The sequence below is a fragment of the Neophocaena asiaeorientalis genome, unplaced genomic scaffold (genome assembly GCF_003031525.2).
Source record: "Neophocaena asiaeorientalis asiaeorientalis breed wild unplaced genomic scaffold, Neophocaena_asiaeorientalis_V1.1 scaffold43, whole genome shotgun sequence".
Taxonomy (NCBI): Eukaryota; Metazoa; Chordata; class Mammalia; order Artiodactyla; family Phocoenidae; genus Neophocaena; species Neophocaena asiaeorientalis.
This window is the reverse complement of record NW_020173674.1, coordinates 3,379,346-3,394,388: the sequence shown is the minus strand read 5'-3', so window position 1 is coordinate 3,394,388 and position 15,043 is coordinate 3,379,346. Positions and strand designations below refer to the sequence as shown.

Here is a 15,043-nt window from a genome sequence, read left to right as displayed (position 1 = left end):
GCCTGAGGACTGGGGGGCGCCGGGGGAGGCAGGATCAGCTGGACCAGCAGTAGTTTCGATTTCCCGGGCGCCTAAGCTTTTCCGGGTTCGGTTTGCGTGGATTTTCTCTAAACAGCCCTGGGAGACAGGTAATATACCCAGTTTGCAGATGGGAGAACCATAGTGCACAGAAGTTAACAGCCTAAGTTGCAGAGCATGGACACCCATCCCCCAGCCTCAGTATTTTCTCCACCTCCCCCCTCCCTCCGGGCGAGTTAGAGATTACTCGAAAGGAAAGGACCTTGCTAACCTCCTGGGTGGAGTGGAAGTACACCAGAAGCGTCACAGCAGGTACGGGTTGGTTGATAAGGGACAGTTTTTGCACAATGGGCCATCAGGGTGTGGTCCTGGCTCTGCTGTTGTCTAGCTGTGTGATCTCAAGAAATAACTTACACGTACCTTCCGTGTCTCCATTTCCTCTTCTGTACAAGTGATCAGTAACGCAGGTGCCCACCTCACAGAACTGGAGGAGTTGGCACACAGGCTGACAGCATATCAGGGATTTGCTTTCGAAGATGCAGCTTCGCAGGAACCTTCCAAGAAGCATTTTGTCCTTCCTCTTCTCCCTGCTCCCGTCCAGAAACAGCCTTTTGTAGTCTGTCATGCTGATCTCAGTAGTGACTTTTCAGCAGATGAGGACATAGTAGCCAGAGACTGAGGACTGGTGTCAGTCAGGACTTCTTCCAGAATAAGAATCGGGGTGTTCAGGGCTGGCGTACAAATTACCGTATCTTGGTGGCCTAAAGCAACAGAATTTGATGCTCTTACAGTTCTCGGTCCAGTAGTCAAGTCAGGGTGTCACTAGGCCATGCTCCCTCTGAAAGCTCTCGGGGAGGAGCCTTCACGCCTCCTCTGGTTTCTGGGGACTCCAGGCGTTCTTGGCTTGTGCCCGCATCGCTCCAGTCTCTGCCTCCGTGGCACGTGGTCTTGTCACTGGATTTAGGGCTCACCTGGATAATCCAGGATGATCCCCTCGTCTCAAGATCATCAACTGAATCTCATCTACCAAGGCCCTTTTCCAAATAAGTTAACATTCACGGTTCCAGGGGTTTGACGTGAACATACGTTTTAGGGGCCACCATTCAACCCACTGTAGGGTGAGATGGGGGAGCAGCTCCATCTCCCTGTCCTGAGTAGGTATCTCCGTAACAACACACCCCAACTGTTAAGTCTTCAGAGCAGGCCACGCCTCTTGGGTAGTGTTTCAGGGTGTGGTTAGCTGGGGCAGGATTGGCCTCTGCAGGAGGACCTCTTGGTACCCAGCCCTTGGGTCAGCACCGAGGAGCCCATCAGGGAGTGTGGGGTAACCTGTCTCCTAAAGAGCTCCCGCAATCTCTGCTCAGTCATTGTGTTCTTTACCTCCCCAGACCTGCGGGCAGCCTTTGACATCATCTGTGATAACGTGGGGAAGGACTGGAGGAAACTGGCTCGTCACCTCAGAGTGTCTGACGCCAAGATTGAAGCCATTGAGGAGAAGTATCCCCGGAACCTGGCAGAACAGGTGAGGGAGTCGCTGAGAGTCTGGAAGAACAGCAGGAGGGATGATGCGGCTGTGTCCCACCTGGTGAGGGCGCTCAGGGCCTGCCGGCTGAACCTGGTGGCAGACCTCATCGAGGAGGGTCAGCGGGCCCGGGCCCTCCAGAACGAGAGTGGGGACCCTGTGTCACTCTCTGAGTCCTGGGACTCAGACTCGCCTGCCTCAGGGGCCTCCCGATGACCCAGCTGCTCTTCTCCAGGACCAAAGGCATCTACCCACTCTGAACTTCGGTTCCCTCCACCGCAGTTAACCACGTCCCATCCGTGCCAGTGCGTGAAGACCTGGCAGGGAGCCGGGTGAGGGCCCACGCGGGCTCTGGGCACTGTGATCAGCCTCAGAGGGAGATGCTTTCATCCCCGCTAAACGAGTTCCTACCGGAGGACATTGCGGGCCACATCTGACACGTAGGAGGGACCTAGATACTAGTTAGGGTTAGAAACCTGGTCGTTGTCCAAGTGAGGAAGCGCAGAGTGGAACTGGAGGCAAGTCAGTAGTAATGGGGGAGTTGGGCTGGTAGCCAACGCTGTCCGGCTCTGGAGCCCGCGCTTGGAACCACTGGCTCCTTCTGCCAGTGGTTGCCACGGTTGCCAAAGGCTTGGAGGCTGGCGGTGTAGACCCATCTCCCAGGGCAGGTGGCATGGGGGTGAGGCGATGCCTGTGAGGTGCTTAGAAGATGTGGACATAGGGCTGGGCGGATGCTAGTTCAGAGAAATACTACGATTCCTGTGATTCCACAGTGTGTTGCTATTTTGTGTCAAAACCACTATCTTTCTGATAACAGAGTTGGCAAGGGAGCTGGAGCCTGTGATTTTAAGAAGTAATCTTTCTTCCTGCTTCTCAGGTAACCCTGCTGAAGCAAGGGCCTTTACAGAGGAAACCTCCACATTACAAAGATTTTTTTCTTCCCATTGATGGTGATTTCATTTTACATGCTCTCAGCATTCCCATTGTAGTCGATGTCAGCCTGGGAGTAGGGTAGCTGCATTTCATAACAGCTCCGAGGACCACTAACAAGGGGAGTGTTTACGGGGGTGGGATGAATTAGGAGATTGGGATTGACATATAAACACTACTGTGTATTGTATAAAGTGGCAGAGAGCCCAGCGTTCCTGCCTTGCGCCTTCCTGCTGTGACCTTGGGAAAGCTACTTGTGATGTCATGCCATGCCGCCTTGACCTTGGGTTGCTGAGACCCTAGCAACACTCCCCACCAGGCTGTGGACCCAGCCTTCAGCACATACTTAGTGCCAGGCACTGCTAGGAGCTGGGGTCATGCAGCAGACAAGACAGAAGTGGCCCTACTCTGTTGACCCCGAAAGCCTGGCCGGGAACACGGGAACCAATTCATCACAAGTTTGGGAGTTGAACCAGTTCAGCCCCAGAGTGGCGTGGCCTGGCCCGGTTTATGCACTGAATATTCCCCCGCCTGCCGGGAGCATCTGCCTGTTCGGGACCTCGGGTCAGGGCTAGTTCTGTGGGTAACACACACATCATCATCACCATCAGTAGATGAGAGTGGCTTGGCTAATGGGTCGCTTTGGGACATAGGTGATCTGGAAAATGTGTCCACGTTTCTTGAACAGAGGCAGATTTCAGAGGTGCTAATCTTCTTATGGTTTATGGCATATGCTACTGAAATGTGAGGGTGCTGGGCACCCTGGCCTCTGGCCTGCATCCCCCAACACGGTTCCCACACCTGGAAGGAACGTCTGCCCTCTGTCACACCAGGTGTTCTCATGGAGGCTGTGACAGCACATGCTTGCAGCACTCAGGATTTTCCAGTGCCTGGGACCTGGCACTGGGCCGACTCCGTGCCACTTGAGGTGAGGCACTGGTCCCCCTGGGCACTGACATCCCAAGGCTTCCCTCGGGGAGCTGCTCTGGTCCACGTGGTGAGGATGTTGGAGTAGCCTCAGTAGACCGGTCGTGTAACCGAATCTCACCACCCAAGGCACAGATCTGAGTTCCAGGACGGAAGAGGTGATGGATGAGAAAGTGCCTCCTTCCAGCACTGCCATCCGCCTCCCAGGCCCTGGAGATGGGCCAGCCGTGGTGGCTCTGGGCCGCTGGGGCAAAGCTGCAGAGCCTGGTGGTGGGTGAACTCGCACAAGAAACTGGCCCCAGAAGGTGGGAGCTCAAGGCCAGCTAGAATTCTCCGTTCAGTCCTCAGTGGTCGGGGGGCTTCCACTGGAGCTGCGCTGCCAGGCATTGAGGTGGGACCGAGCAAGCAGGCAGCCTGCCCTCGGAAAGCACAGGATTTCCCCACTTTGTGACACAAGAGGAAGAAGCACAATAAAAGTGTATAGAGCGACTTCCCTGGTGGTCCAGTGGCTAAGACTTCACCTTCTGATGCAGGGGGTGCGTAGGAGAGCTAAGACCCCACGTGCCTCGCAGCCAAAAATCCCAAACAAGCAATATTGTAACAAATTCAATAAAGACTTGAAAAACGGTCCACATCAAAAATAAAAAAAAAAAAAGGTGTATAGAAAAAGCACAAATGCCTATACGGGCCCTAAAAGTGGAAAGGTATACAGCAAATTTTGGAAAACAGTTCTCTGATTGATAGTTTTTCTGTATGCTATCCATATTTTCCCCGTTTCTGTAACAGTTTCAGTTGTCCGCCAAATACCAGTCCCAGGTGTAACGTGGACTGTCATGGGGGGTGTCCTGGAGAGCAGGGTGCCACGTGGGCTCTCGAGCCTGACCTGAGCGTGAACCGGGGGCTCTGTCCCTTGGGGCATTAGGTAAATATGAAGTGCTTGGCCAAGTCTGTGGCACTATTTTTACCTTAAAAACAAACACATGTCACCCAGAGCCGCAGACGTCTGCCAAAGGCTGTTCTGCGCTGTGTGGTCTCAGAACATGGAGCCCGGCCTCCCTGATCAGGGATTGAACCCGTGCCCCCTGCAATGGAAGCGCAGAGTCCTAAGCACTGGACCGCCAGGGAATTCCCCTTCCGGGTCTTCTCATAACCCCTCCTGGGACAGACGTGGTTGACATCTAACCAGAACTGTGACCCCGGGGACAGGTCAGCTACACCCCACGTAGGCAGGGAGCTGCTGCAGTTTTTGGACAAGGATTTCTCACAGCAACTTTCCAAAACGAAAACCATCCCTTTTTTTTTTTTCAGTCACATAAAATTAATTGTTTCTGATAAAGCTGCACACGAGTCATGTGGTTTACTTGGAAGCGAAAGTTAAGAGACGTTCTGCTCTCAATCCATTTTCTCCTGAGAAGAAGGGAAAGAAGGGTCCAAGTGTACGTGCTTCGCGGGAGATTTCCCGGCCGAAGAAGGAGGATTTGAACGAGTGTTTCCTTGACAAGGGTCGCTCCCTCTCCGGGCCCACAGGTTTCCCGGCTTCACAGCCTTCCCCTGCCACCTCGCCAGGCCAGGCCTGCTCCTGGGCCCCCGCCCCCTCCAGACTCTTCCGTTGGGGCGGGGGCTGTTAGCTGGGGGCAACGCTTGCCATGCAAGGGAGCGGATCACAGACTTTGGGATTCGGACGTGGGCGTCATGGGGGCAGGTGTTCCGCGGGCCCCTCCCTGGGGCTCGCGCTCCCGTGCGCCACAGCACCGGCTCCTCTGGACGCTGCCTCGCAAGCCTCTCTCGTTCCCGCCCCCCAGCGGGGCTCCACCCTTCTCAGGACAGCCCCGCCTCTGCCCCTTCTGCCCCGCCCCATCAGACGCCAGAAATAGTCATGCCGCAGACTCCCGACTATTCCTGGAAACCGCAAGCTCTCTGCACACGTTTTTCAGTTTTGTGTTTTTCTTCCCATGATACGTATTCTGAGTCATCCTGCTGACTGCTTTCTAACCGCAGGATTCCTGTGTGCATCGAGATTTGGAACCAGACAGGCAAGCGTGACGCAGGGTAGCGTGTGCTTATTCGAAAATGTCCAGGCACCCTACATCAGCCGGAACAGGCAAAACTTCTCTTTTACAAGGAAAGTGTTCAATTGAAACCCGTTTTCGTCAAAGAAGCCCTCAGTTTCTTAAGTCAGTGACTAAGTTCATACAGTGTGGCAAGAGTCCCACGTGGGTACCAACCACATTAATTGTCGCCAGGCAACAGAGGCCGAGTCAGTGCGTGAGCGGTGTCGTAAAAGCTGGAAACCGAAGAACGTGGGCCGTTTGGTCAGCCAGGCACCAGGCAGGGCTAAGCTTCCCTTGCCCACACCTGCTTGGTGACAGTCTCGACACAAGCAACGATTTTGTTTCAGCGCGTGTTGTTTCACGGGACAGACCTTCTGTCTGGGGAGATGACAAAGTTCTCGAGATGGTTGGGATGGTGGTTGACAACATTGTGAGTGAAGAGGGTGAATTTTATGTTGTGTATTATTTTACCACAAGTTTTAGAATCATCCTTCACATTAAATTAACCATTTAATTTTATTATTAATCTAAACTGTATTCGTTTCGTGGGCTTCCCTCTGTCTAATTTGAATTTCATTGGCGTTTTGTAAGTTACGAGGGCTATAGGAGCATAAGCGTGTCTCCGGCCTGTGTGTGTGTTGAAGTGACATTATTACAGATAAAACCTTGTCCATCCCTGGGAGGCTGAGTCCCTGTTACTCCTTCCAGCGGGGTTTCCAGCTGGAGACACCCATGTGCAGGGTACCCAGACCGCTCTGGGCAAGTCCTGGGGCTCAGCGTCATGAGGAACAGGAGGGGCGCCGGGCCCTATGCAACTTGCTCCCCAAATGCCCACCTCCTGGGGGGCTGAGGACCGGCTCAGACACCCAGTGTGATGAGGCCTCGCCTGACCCCCGCCACCCGAAGAGGACCCCCCCCCGGCCCTGGTCGTGCCCCACCAGGCGTGGCTTCCTCATCACCGTGGCTTCCGGAGCTGCCCAGCGGCTCTAAGGGCAGAGGCTCACTGTGCCCGCTGAGTAGGTGAGTGAACCGCGATGATAAAAGACCAGGTCCAGGGGCCCCAGGGCAGAGACCAGGCTGCCTCTCCGCCCATCGTGCCCGGCCGTGACCGAGACCCAGGATTTGCCCTTCACGCCGCCTAGTCCCAGCAAGAGGTCCACCACGGACCCTAGGGTGGCTCCCCCACCCCCTGAATCGCCACCGGCCACCGCAAGAGTCCCCTCCCCGGGCAGGGTTGATGCCACGTTCACAAGAACACACGCCTCTTGGCTCTGGGAGCTCTGAACCGTGCGGTCCGTTCACGCACCCACCCACGCATCCACACCTTCATTCAGTAGGTTCTCAGCCAAGGGCCAGAGGCTCAGGTGGGGCGGTGGGGAGGGGCCCTTCGCCTCCCTCTAGCTGGTGACCGCACAGTGGGGCCCCCCCTCCCTTTCTCACCTGGCAGGACCAGCCCTCTCCCAGTTGCTGCAGGCTCCAAGAAGATGAGTGATGGTGAGTGGCTGGGAGTTGCTTTCACATGGTAAAGACCACGATGTCATTACTGTAATTATTCCGGAGTGACGGCACGTGTTTAAAATGACTCGCCTTTACGCCAACTTGACTGGGTATGAAACTCTTCGATCATACGTTCATTCCCTGAGGTCTTTGGAGACATCGGATGATACCTGGGGAACCTGCCCCCCTGCCTGTCACCGAGGAGCACCTGACCCACGCCCAGCCACCGATCCTACTGTGAGAAAGGGGAGTCCTCTGTCATCTGGTCCCGCTGATGTCGTCTGCAGCCCAGACCATAAACCAAGGACTGTGGAAGTTCAAGTGAACGTAAGTAGACGGACAAGACTAAGAGACCAACTCTTCTTCCTCACACAGTGGGGGACCCTGTAGAGGCAAAGGAGAACAGAATTAATAAGGTAGATGTAATAGGGACACAGTGAGCAGTGCCGTGAGAGGCACGGCATCCCCTGCAGCCAACTGCCCAGGTTCAAACCCTGGCTCTACTTAGCGGCTGTGTGGCGCTGGGCAAATGAACCCACCTACAGAATGGATTATTATAGGACGTACCGCGAAGGAATGGGATGCTGGGGGCATTCTATGACTTGCTTCTAAAGCACAGGGTGGGTACAAGGACGCCTGCGGCCTCTGTTCCGGGTGCTGTGTCAGAACCGTGATGACATTTGTGTAGCAGACAGCAGAGCCAAGAGATGTGTCACTGAGTTGCTGAATTGACTCACTCTGCCTCTGGGCTCCATCCCTTGCTAACACTTCTTTTTACAATTCTTTAAGACACTTTGGTTGGATTTTCTGATATTTGATGCACTGAAAGGCGTCACAGTGGTCAGAAGGGAATTTGGAACATAAAGATGGTGTTTCAAATCAGTGAGGAAAAAAATTCGATAATTGGGGTTAGGACAACTGGGAAAGATCGTTGCATCCTTACCTCCCTCCTTCTACCAAAATAAATCCCAGATGCACACAAGATTTGGATTTTTTTTCAATATGAAGCGACCCCGGGAGAATTTCTCATCTTGGAGAGGAAGGAGAGGGCCATAAAATAAAAGACTGATCCATTCAACTACATAAAAACTAAAAATGTCTACCTGTCAGAAAATATTATAAACCAGTTTAAAGACACGATCCCTCGTGAAATGGTTGTAGCTGAAGGAAATGAAGTTTAGGGTGAAGAGCCTGCTCAAAGTCACCCACTCAGTCACCTGTCAGCTAGTGTTCGGTGAGCACCTAGTGCGTACGGGGTAGACATCGCCAGGACGGGAGCTGCGTCCAGGAGCTACCTTCACAGAGCTTCCAATCCAGTGGGAGAGGCCCGGTGCTCACAGCCTCCTCAGGAGGGCGACACTGGGCTTCCTGTGACACCCACTGGGTCCCCGTAGCTGGGCTCTGGGTCCTCATGACTGAGCATCCAGCGTCAGGACCCACGTGGGGGACGAGGCCCCGCTGAGGAAGGGATCGCAGGTTTGCCTCCAGGCACTTAACTGCTCACCGGTGTAGAACTCACAACCTGCATTTCCCGTGAGTCAATTTGGGGGTACTCTGCCTTCCCCTGGGGCTTCCAGGGGACGATGCCAATGCAGAGCCCAGTGAACTTGGTGCTGATTTGTTACTATCCTGGGATAGTAACTGCCTTAGGCGTTGGGGACGAAGAAAAGGACTTGGGACAAATAAAACATGGTGCTGACGTGGAGACAAACAGAAACAATTATAAGTGGAGAAACTGAAGTCCTGAGAGTTGCAGTGATTTGTCAAGTCACAGGCAGAGATAGGACTAGAACCCAGGCCTCCTGACTCCAAGGCCCATGCAATATCTAGGACATCTAACTGTGTTTCAGAGAAAGGGCCTTCTGAGCTGGGTTTCATAGGGTAAATGGGAGTTTGCCAGATGGTGAGCAGTTTAGGCACAGGAAACAGCAAGTGCAAAGGCCAAGAGGCATGAAATTGGAGGGTTTGTTCAGGAGGCAGCAAGTAGATTAGTGGGGCTGGTTCCAGGCAGGTTCAGGAGAGTTACACGGGAAAAAATGTGGTAGCACACACATATCATCCCTGAGGAAGAAGGTGGTGCTGGTTAAAGCCGTATAGCAGCTTTGGGGTTTTTTAAAGGGCTTTGGGACTTTGCTTCTTGTTTTAGTCTCACGGAAACCTTGAATTGTATTAAGGGAGGTGTTTTCCCCTTTTGACAGGTAAGGAAATGGGGATGCAGAGGAATGCAGTGATTAGCATGGGGGGCTCACAGCAGGAAGGGGAGGAGTGAGGTCTCCAGTCACTCTGCCAGACCAAGAGAGCCAGCCTGCCCTGCAGAACTCTCTAGTCCCCAGACAGGCCCCAAAAGTGGCCCAGCTTGGGGTGGGGGTGGGGGCGAAGCCAGGACCCCCGGGGAAGGCTGTCCCGTCTCACCACAGGCAGCACCAGGGTGGGAGCAACCCCCAAAGCTAAAATAAGGCTGATGTGCTCCAAAAATACTCTGCTGAAAGCACTGCGGTCCTGGAAATGGGCCCGTCTGCTGGCTTCCCGCCTGGGGAATCAGGGTGGAGCACGAAAGCCACACTTCCGTCCCCACCCCGTTTATTTGGGGAGATCAAGCCCTCGCCACCGCCACCGGAGCTGCCTCGATCCATGCAACGCTTGCTGGAGGGAGTCTGGGCACAGACGCAGGAGAGGTTGGTCACCCACTCACCGTTCACCAGCACGTCCCAGCGGTGGCCTTGCTGTGCCAGGCCCTGCTCCTGGCATCAGGGCACAGCAGGGAGCACGGCCGACCAAGGTGCAGGAAGCCTGGGGCGGGGAGCAGATCAGGGCAGGTTCATCGTGCTGTGAGGACGCAGTGAGAAGATGCAGACAAGGTCATGAGTCCCGCCCGCGTCAGTGCATTGTTCTTTCACTTGTTCAGGACCCCCTGTGGGCTTAGCCTAGCTGACCTCGTGGGTTCCTCCCAGCAGCCTCTGAGCTACTGACCTCTGACCTGTCCCCCTTTAACTTCACCACCTTGGCTCCAGACCTTTCTGTTTCTTCTGAAACCCCATCATGGGCCCCTGACCTCAGCGCCTACCTCCAAAGCAAACAGGCAGGCCGGCGGGAGCCTGCAAGCCTTCCTGGCGCTTCTCAGCAGGCAGGTGGCTGCCCTCACCCCACACTTCTGGCCTCCAGCTCCGCAGCCTGGCTCAGACCCTCTCAGCCTCTCTTCTGGAACAAGCGCTTGCTTCCTCCCCGACTCTCCCGGGATCTCTCCAGCCGCAGGCCCCTGTCCACACCCGGGCCTGAGAGCCAGCCTGATCCTCAGCTCACACACTCACTTCGTGTTTCTGTCTTCACAGTGTGTTTCCCAAATCTCAGTGATCCCAGGGCCAGCTTGGAAATTTTTGCCTTAGCCATGTGCCACCTGTTCTTTTATTTACTTACCTTTTCCTTCGAAGTGACTCTCTTTCCTCACTGAATTTTAAACGAAAAGGGAATAGGATGTCTTCATCACAAAAGGAAAACAATCTGTGGCAGACGTGGCTGGTGTCCCCACTGTCTGTTCACACCTTCTCACTTTACATTAGAACCCTGACTTTTAGCTGCCCAGATCCAGGCTATATTTCCCAACCCCACTTGTAGCAAGGTATGGCCATTCAGCCGAAGTTCTACACACGAGCAGAAGCGGTGGTTGGAACTTCCTAGAAGTATTTTTAAAAGGAGGAGGATGTGCACTTCAGCATCCCCTTCTTCCATCCTTCTAGCTGGAATGCAAACATGATAGCTGGAGCATGGGCAGCTACATTAGACCATGAGGGAGTATAGCAACAAGATAGAAGGAGGCTGGTTTCCTGATGGTCATGGAACCTCCCTACTGACCTTGGAAGGTTTACCTCAGGACTACATTTGTATGAGAGAAATAAACTTCTCTTACGGAGGCCAGTGTGATTTGGGGATTTCAGATGTTTGCCATAAACCCCATACTGATTGAAACACCATGTCACTTGGAGTAAGCAGAAGGTGACAATGAATGAAGTGAAAACTAATATTCTAAAACGGTGGCTCTGAACCCAAGAGCTGCTCTTTCTGTTTTAAAAAAAAAAAAAAAGACATTAGTCATCATTAGGCTGAGACTGAATCTGTTTGTTCAGGACTGATGGATGATTGAAAATGGAATGTCTTTCTCACCATGTGACTCGGTGCTATTTAGTGCCAGGTCCCTTACCTCACTGCTCCCTAAAATCATCCAGCTCATCACACCCCACAGGCTGAAAGCACAGCACAATAGGAAGAAGCCTGCACGGCTGCCTATTGACACCCCTGCTCCTAGCCTGGAACCACCCTTGCATGCCCTCCCCCAGGGCTCCGCCGTAAGCAGCAGCCCAGCTTCCAGCCTCCGCCCAAACGTTCCCCTTTAGTAGATGTTTCTCAAGCACCCACCGTCTGTGGTTCTGAGCGACCGGTCCAGAGCCAGACAACCAGGCCTTGCTCCCTGCTGGGTGGGTGACCTGTGCGAGTTATGTAGCTTCTCCCCACCTCAGTCCTGCTCACCTGTAAAATGGGCATAAAGGGTTGCATCCATCAGTACATATCATGTGCTTGGAAAAGAGCCCAGAACTCACGAAGCCTGCCCACCCCCCACAAATTAGCTGCTGTTGTTACATGTCAAGCGAGGGGGCTACAGCGGCGAGCCAGGCAGGTGAGGATTCTGCTCTCCTGGGGAGGCAGGGTGACCTTCTAGAGGCTCGGAAGACACAGCTTCAGCCCTGCCGGCAGCATGACACCCTCTGCGTTGAGCATGTCCCGCTGTGATGGGGGTTGGATGGTGGTGGACCGTTAGGGGCCTGTCTTCCTCACTAGACGGGGGCCCGTGACGATAGGGGACTCAACTGACATTTGACTTCTGAGCACCTAGGCTAGCGGGAGCCTACACACAGCAGGTGTTTCAGGAAACGGTATCAACAGAGGAATGAGCGTGTGAGATACCAGATGGGCAAAGACAGCGAGGCTTAGGGCAAGGTGGCCCAGGGCCCCGACCTCTAGGTGCTCCTTCCAGCCCGGGTCTCCACCCCCAGCCCAGCACCGTTCCTTCTGCAGCCGCAGCAAAAGGCTTTGAGTGGCTTTCTTCCTGGTACAGGTGACCTCACTGACACACGTGTGCATACGTGCAGGTGGAGAAAATGTTAGCTGTGTAGAGTTCAGGCCTTGAAGTCATCAAACTGGGTTTGAATTCAAACTCTCCTGTGCGCTTGCTGTGTGGCCCTGGGCAAGTTTACCCGAGCTCTCTGAGCCTCATCTTCCTCACTGAGAAACTGGCTTTGATGCCGTGATCTATTCCTGTATAACAAACGACCCCAACACTTAGCAGCTTAAACTACCAGTTATGTCCTGTCTGCCAGGGTTCCTGTGGGTCAGACACTCAGGAGGGCTCAGTGGACTGGTTCTGGTTCCAGGCCTCCAGTTTGGGCTTCCTCCCAATATGGCGGCCTGAGGGTGGCTGAATCACCTACCAGTGGCTCGGGGCTCATAGCCAGTGTGAATCCGCAGCCCATGCAGGTTCAAGGGCAGGGGAATTAGACACCACTCCTTGGTGGGACAGTGGGAAGGTTCTAGAAGAGCCTGTGGGACAGGAGATGTTGTTGAAACCCTCTTTTGGAAAATACAGTTGCCACAGATAACACTCGTGCTGGCCTCAGAGGGGGCCCAGGAGGGTTTCTAGGTGGAAAACACCTGAAACAGCATAGGTGCCTAATAAGTGACCTCTGTGGTGACTACAACCATGATTTATTGGCTCCCCTCCTACCCTTCCTTGGTCAGCTTACATCCTGTTCATAATCCACAGGAATCAACTCCCATGAGACAGCTGGAAGAAGTAAGGATCTGTTAGTTCACTTGGAGTGGCCCTACGCCCGGTGGAAGGAGTTCCAGGGCACTTAGCCCAGGCCAGGTGAGCTTCAGTGACACCACATGGGAGCTGGGCATTCACAAGGGGCATTTCCGTTACACCGGGTGAGCACGTGCTGGCCACAATGCCCCACCTGGAGGGCTCAGCCTCCACCATCGGTGTGACAACCTCTTCATAAACAGTCCCTTCCACGTCCTGGAGAGCCCTGTGGCTTGATTTCATCTCCCCTCTGACACATCAGCACTGAATTAAGAATTTCTGCTGAAGGGAAACTGTCAACGGTAGGGGCCAGAGTATGTCCTTTTTGGACGGCCTTTCCGGATCCATCTTGTCAGCCCTCTTTGTTGCCAGACTCAGGTTCGGCTGCTCGTTGCTCAAGAATCCAACACTGAGAGACAAGTGCTGGGTAGAAGGGAAGACAGCTTTACTGAGGAAGCTGGCAATCCTGGGGAGAAGGTGGACTCATGTCCCAAAGAACCAGCTCCTCCCTCCCCAGGTTTTGCTCAGAGATTTTATAGGGAAAAGAGGAAGGGGCTACGTGCTGGGAAGGAGTTGTGGGGTGTGTATCAGCTCGTGCACGCTCTTCTGATTGGCTGGTGGTGAGCTAACCGAGAGTGAGTGTCATCAGCCTTCTGGTTCCAGCCAGTCAGGGTCTCCACGCTGGTGGTCAGCGTGCAGGTAACTTCTTCCACCTGCTGGGGTTTCAGTCTCTGCAAAACAGCTCAAAGGATGTGGCTCAGAATATGATCTCTGGCCCTTGAGGAGGAACTAAAGGTCCTTGACTCTGTCTAATGGCTAAACTATTATTATTTTGTCTTGCTTGACTATTTTCCTTTGTTTCTGCATATTCTCATTTCCCTGATTAAATTAAATTTATTCTTTGGAACTCAGAAAAGGCCTCAGAGGCTAAAGGTTTTCTACAGACGAGAGGCAGGTGGAGGACGGGGGTGCTGTTTGTTCGGGGAGACCCCATAGGGCCCTCCTGCTCAGTGACAGCCTGACCCCTGATCACAGAGAGCATGAAAGGCCACAGAGGCAGTGGACCCTGGCCTGGGGTATCTTCCATGATCCACCCGCTACTGGGTTGAATAGTGTTCCGAAAAAATTCATGTCCACCTGCGACCTCCAAATGGGACCTTTTTTGGAAATAGGGTCTTTGCAGATGTAACTAGGTTAAGACAAGGTCATATTGCAGTAGGGTGGACCCCAAGTCCAATGACTTGTATCCTTCTAAGAAGAGGAAATTTGGACAGAGAGACACATGGGGAGAACACTGTGTGAGGACAGAGGCAGAGGTTGGAGGGATGCAGCTACAAGCCCAGGAATGCCAGGGATTTTCCACAACCTCTAGAAGCTAGAGAGGGGCGTGGGACAGATTCTCCCCCAGAACCTCCAGAAGGAACCAGCCCTGCCAGCACCTTAATTTTAGGACTTCTCACCTCCAGATTGTGTGAGAATATGTTTCTGTTGCTTTAAGACACTCAGTTTGTGGGGTCATTTGTTACAGCACCTGCAGGTCACACACATACACACCACCACCACTCCTAGCTACACCCACCCTAGCATCCCCCCTAGTTCTGCCCACACCCCCCTTGTTCAGGCGGCCCATTCAGCTCCTCTCTCTGACTTACCAGCCATGGCAGAAAAAAAGAAAGATTTTATGGGTTTGATCCCTGGCTGGGGAACTAAGATCCCACATGCCACAGTGTGGCCTAAAAAAATTTTTTAAAGTGCATGTAACTATTCGCAATAGCCAAGACATGGAAGCAACGTAAATGTCCATCGACAGAGGAATGGATAAAGATGTGGTACATATAGACAATGGACTATTACTCATCCATAAAAAAGAATGAAATAATGCCATTTGCAGCAACATGGGTGGACCTAGAGATGATCATAGTAAGTGAAGTAAGTCAGACTGAGACAAAATACCATATGATATCACTTATACGTGGAATCTATAATATGACACAAATGAACTTTATCTACAAAACAGAAACAGACTTACAGACATAGAGAACAGACTTGTGGTTGCCAAGGGGGAGGAGGGGTGGGGGAAGGAAGGATTGGGAGTTTGGGACTAGCAGATGCAAACTGTTCTATATAAAACGGATGAAAAACAAGGTCCTACTGTATAGCATGGGGATCTGTATTCTATATCCTCTGATAAACCATAATGGAAAAGGATGTGAAAAAGAATGTATATATATATATATATATATA

General features: G+C 53.1%; 1 protein-coding gene across 1 annotated transcript in view; it reads left to right on the top strand.

Annotated features, from left to right (window-relative positions):
• FADD (Fas associated via death domain) overlaps nt 1-2,481 on the top strand; it is a 2,978-nt gene extending 497 nt beyond the window's left edge. Inside the window, exon 2 of the mRNA XM_024749264.1 lies at nt 1,407-2,481. Coding sequence (XP_024605032.1) covers nt 1,407-1,756 — 350 coding nt within the window. The 3' untranslated portion in view covers nt 1,757-2,481. The remainder of the gene's footprint in view (nt 1-1,406) is intronic.
• The last annotated feature ends 12,562 nt before the right edge of the window (nt 2,482-15,043 follow it).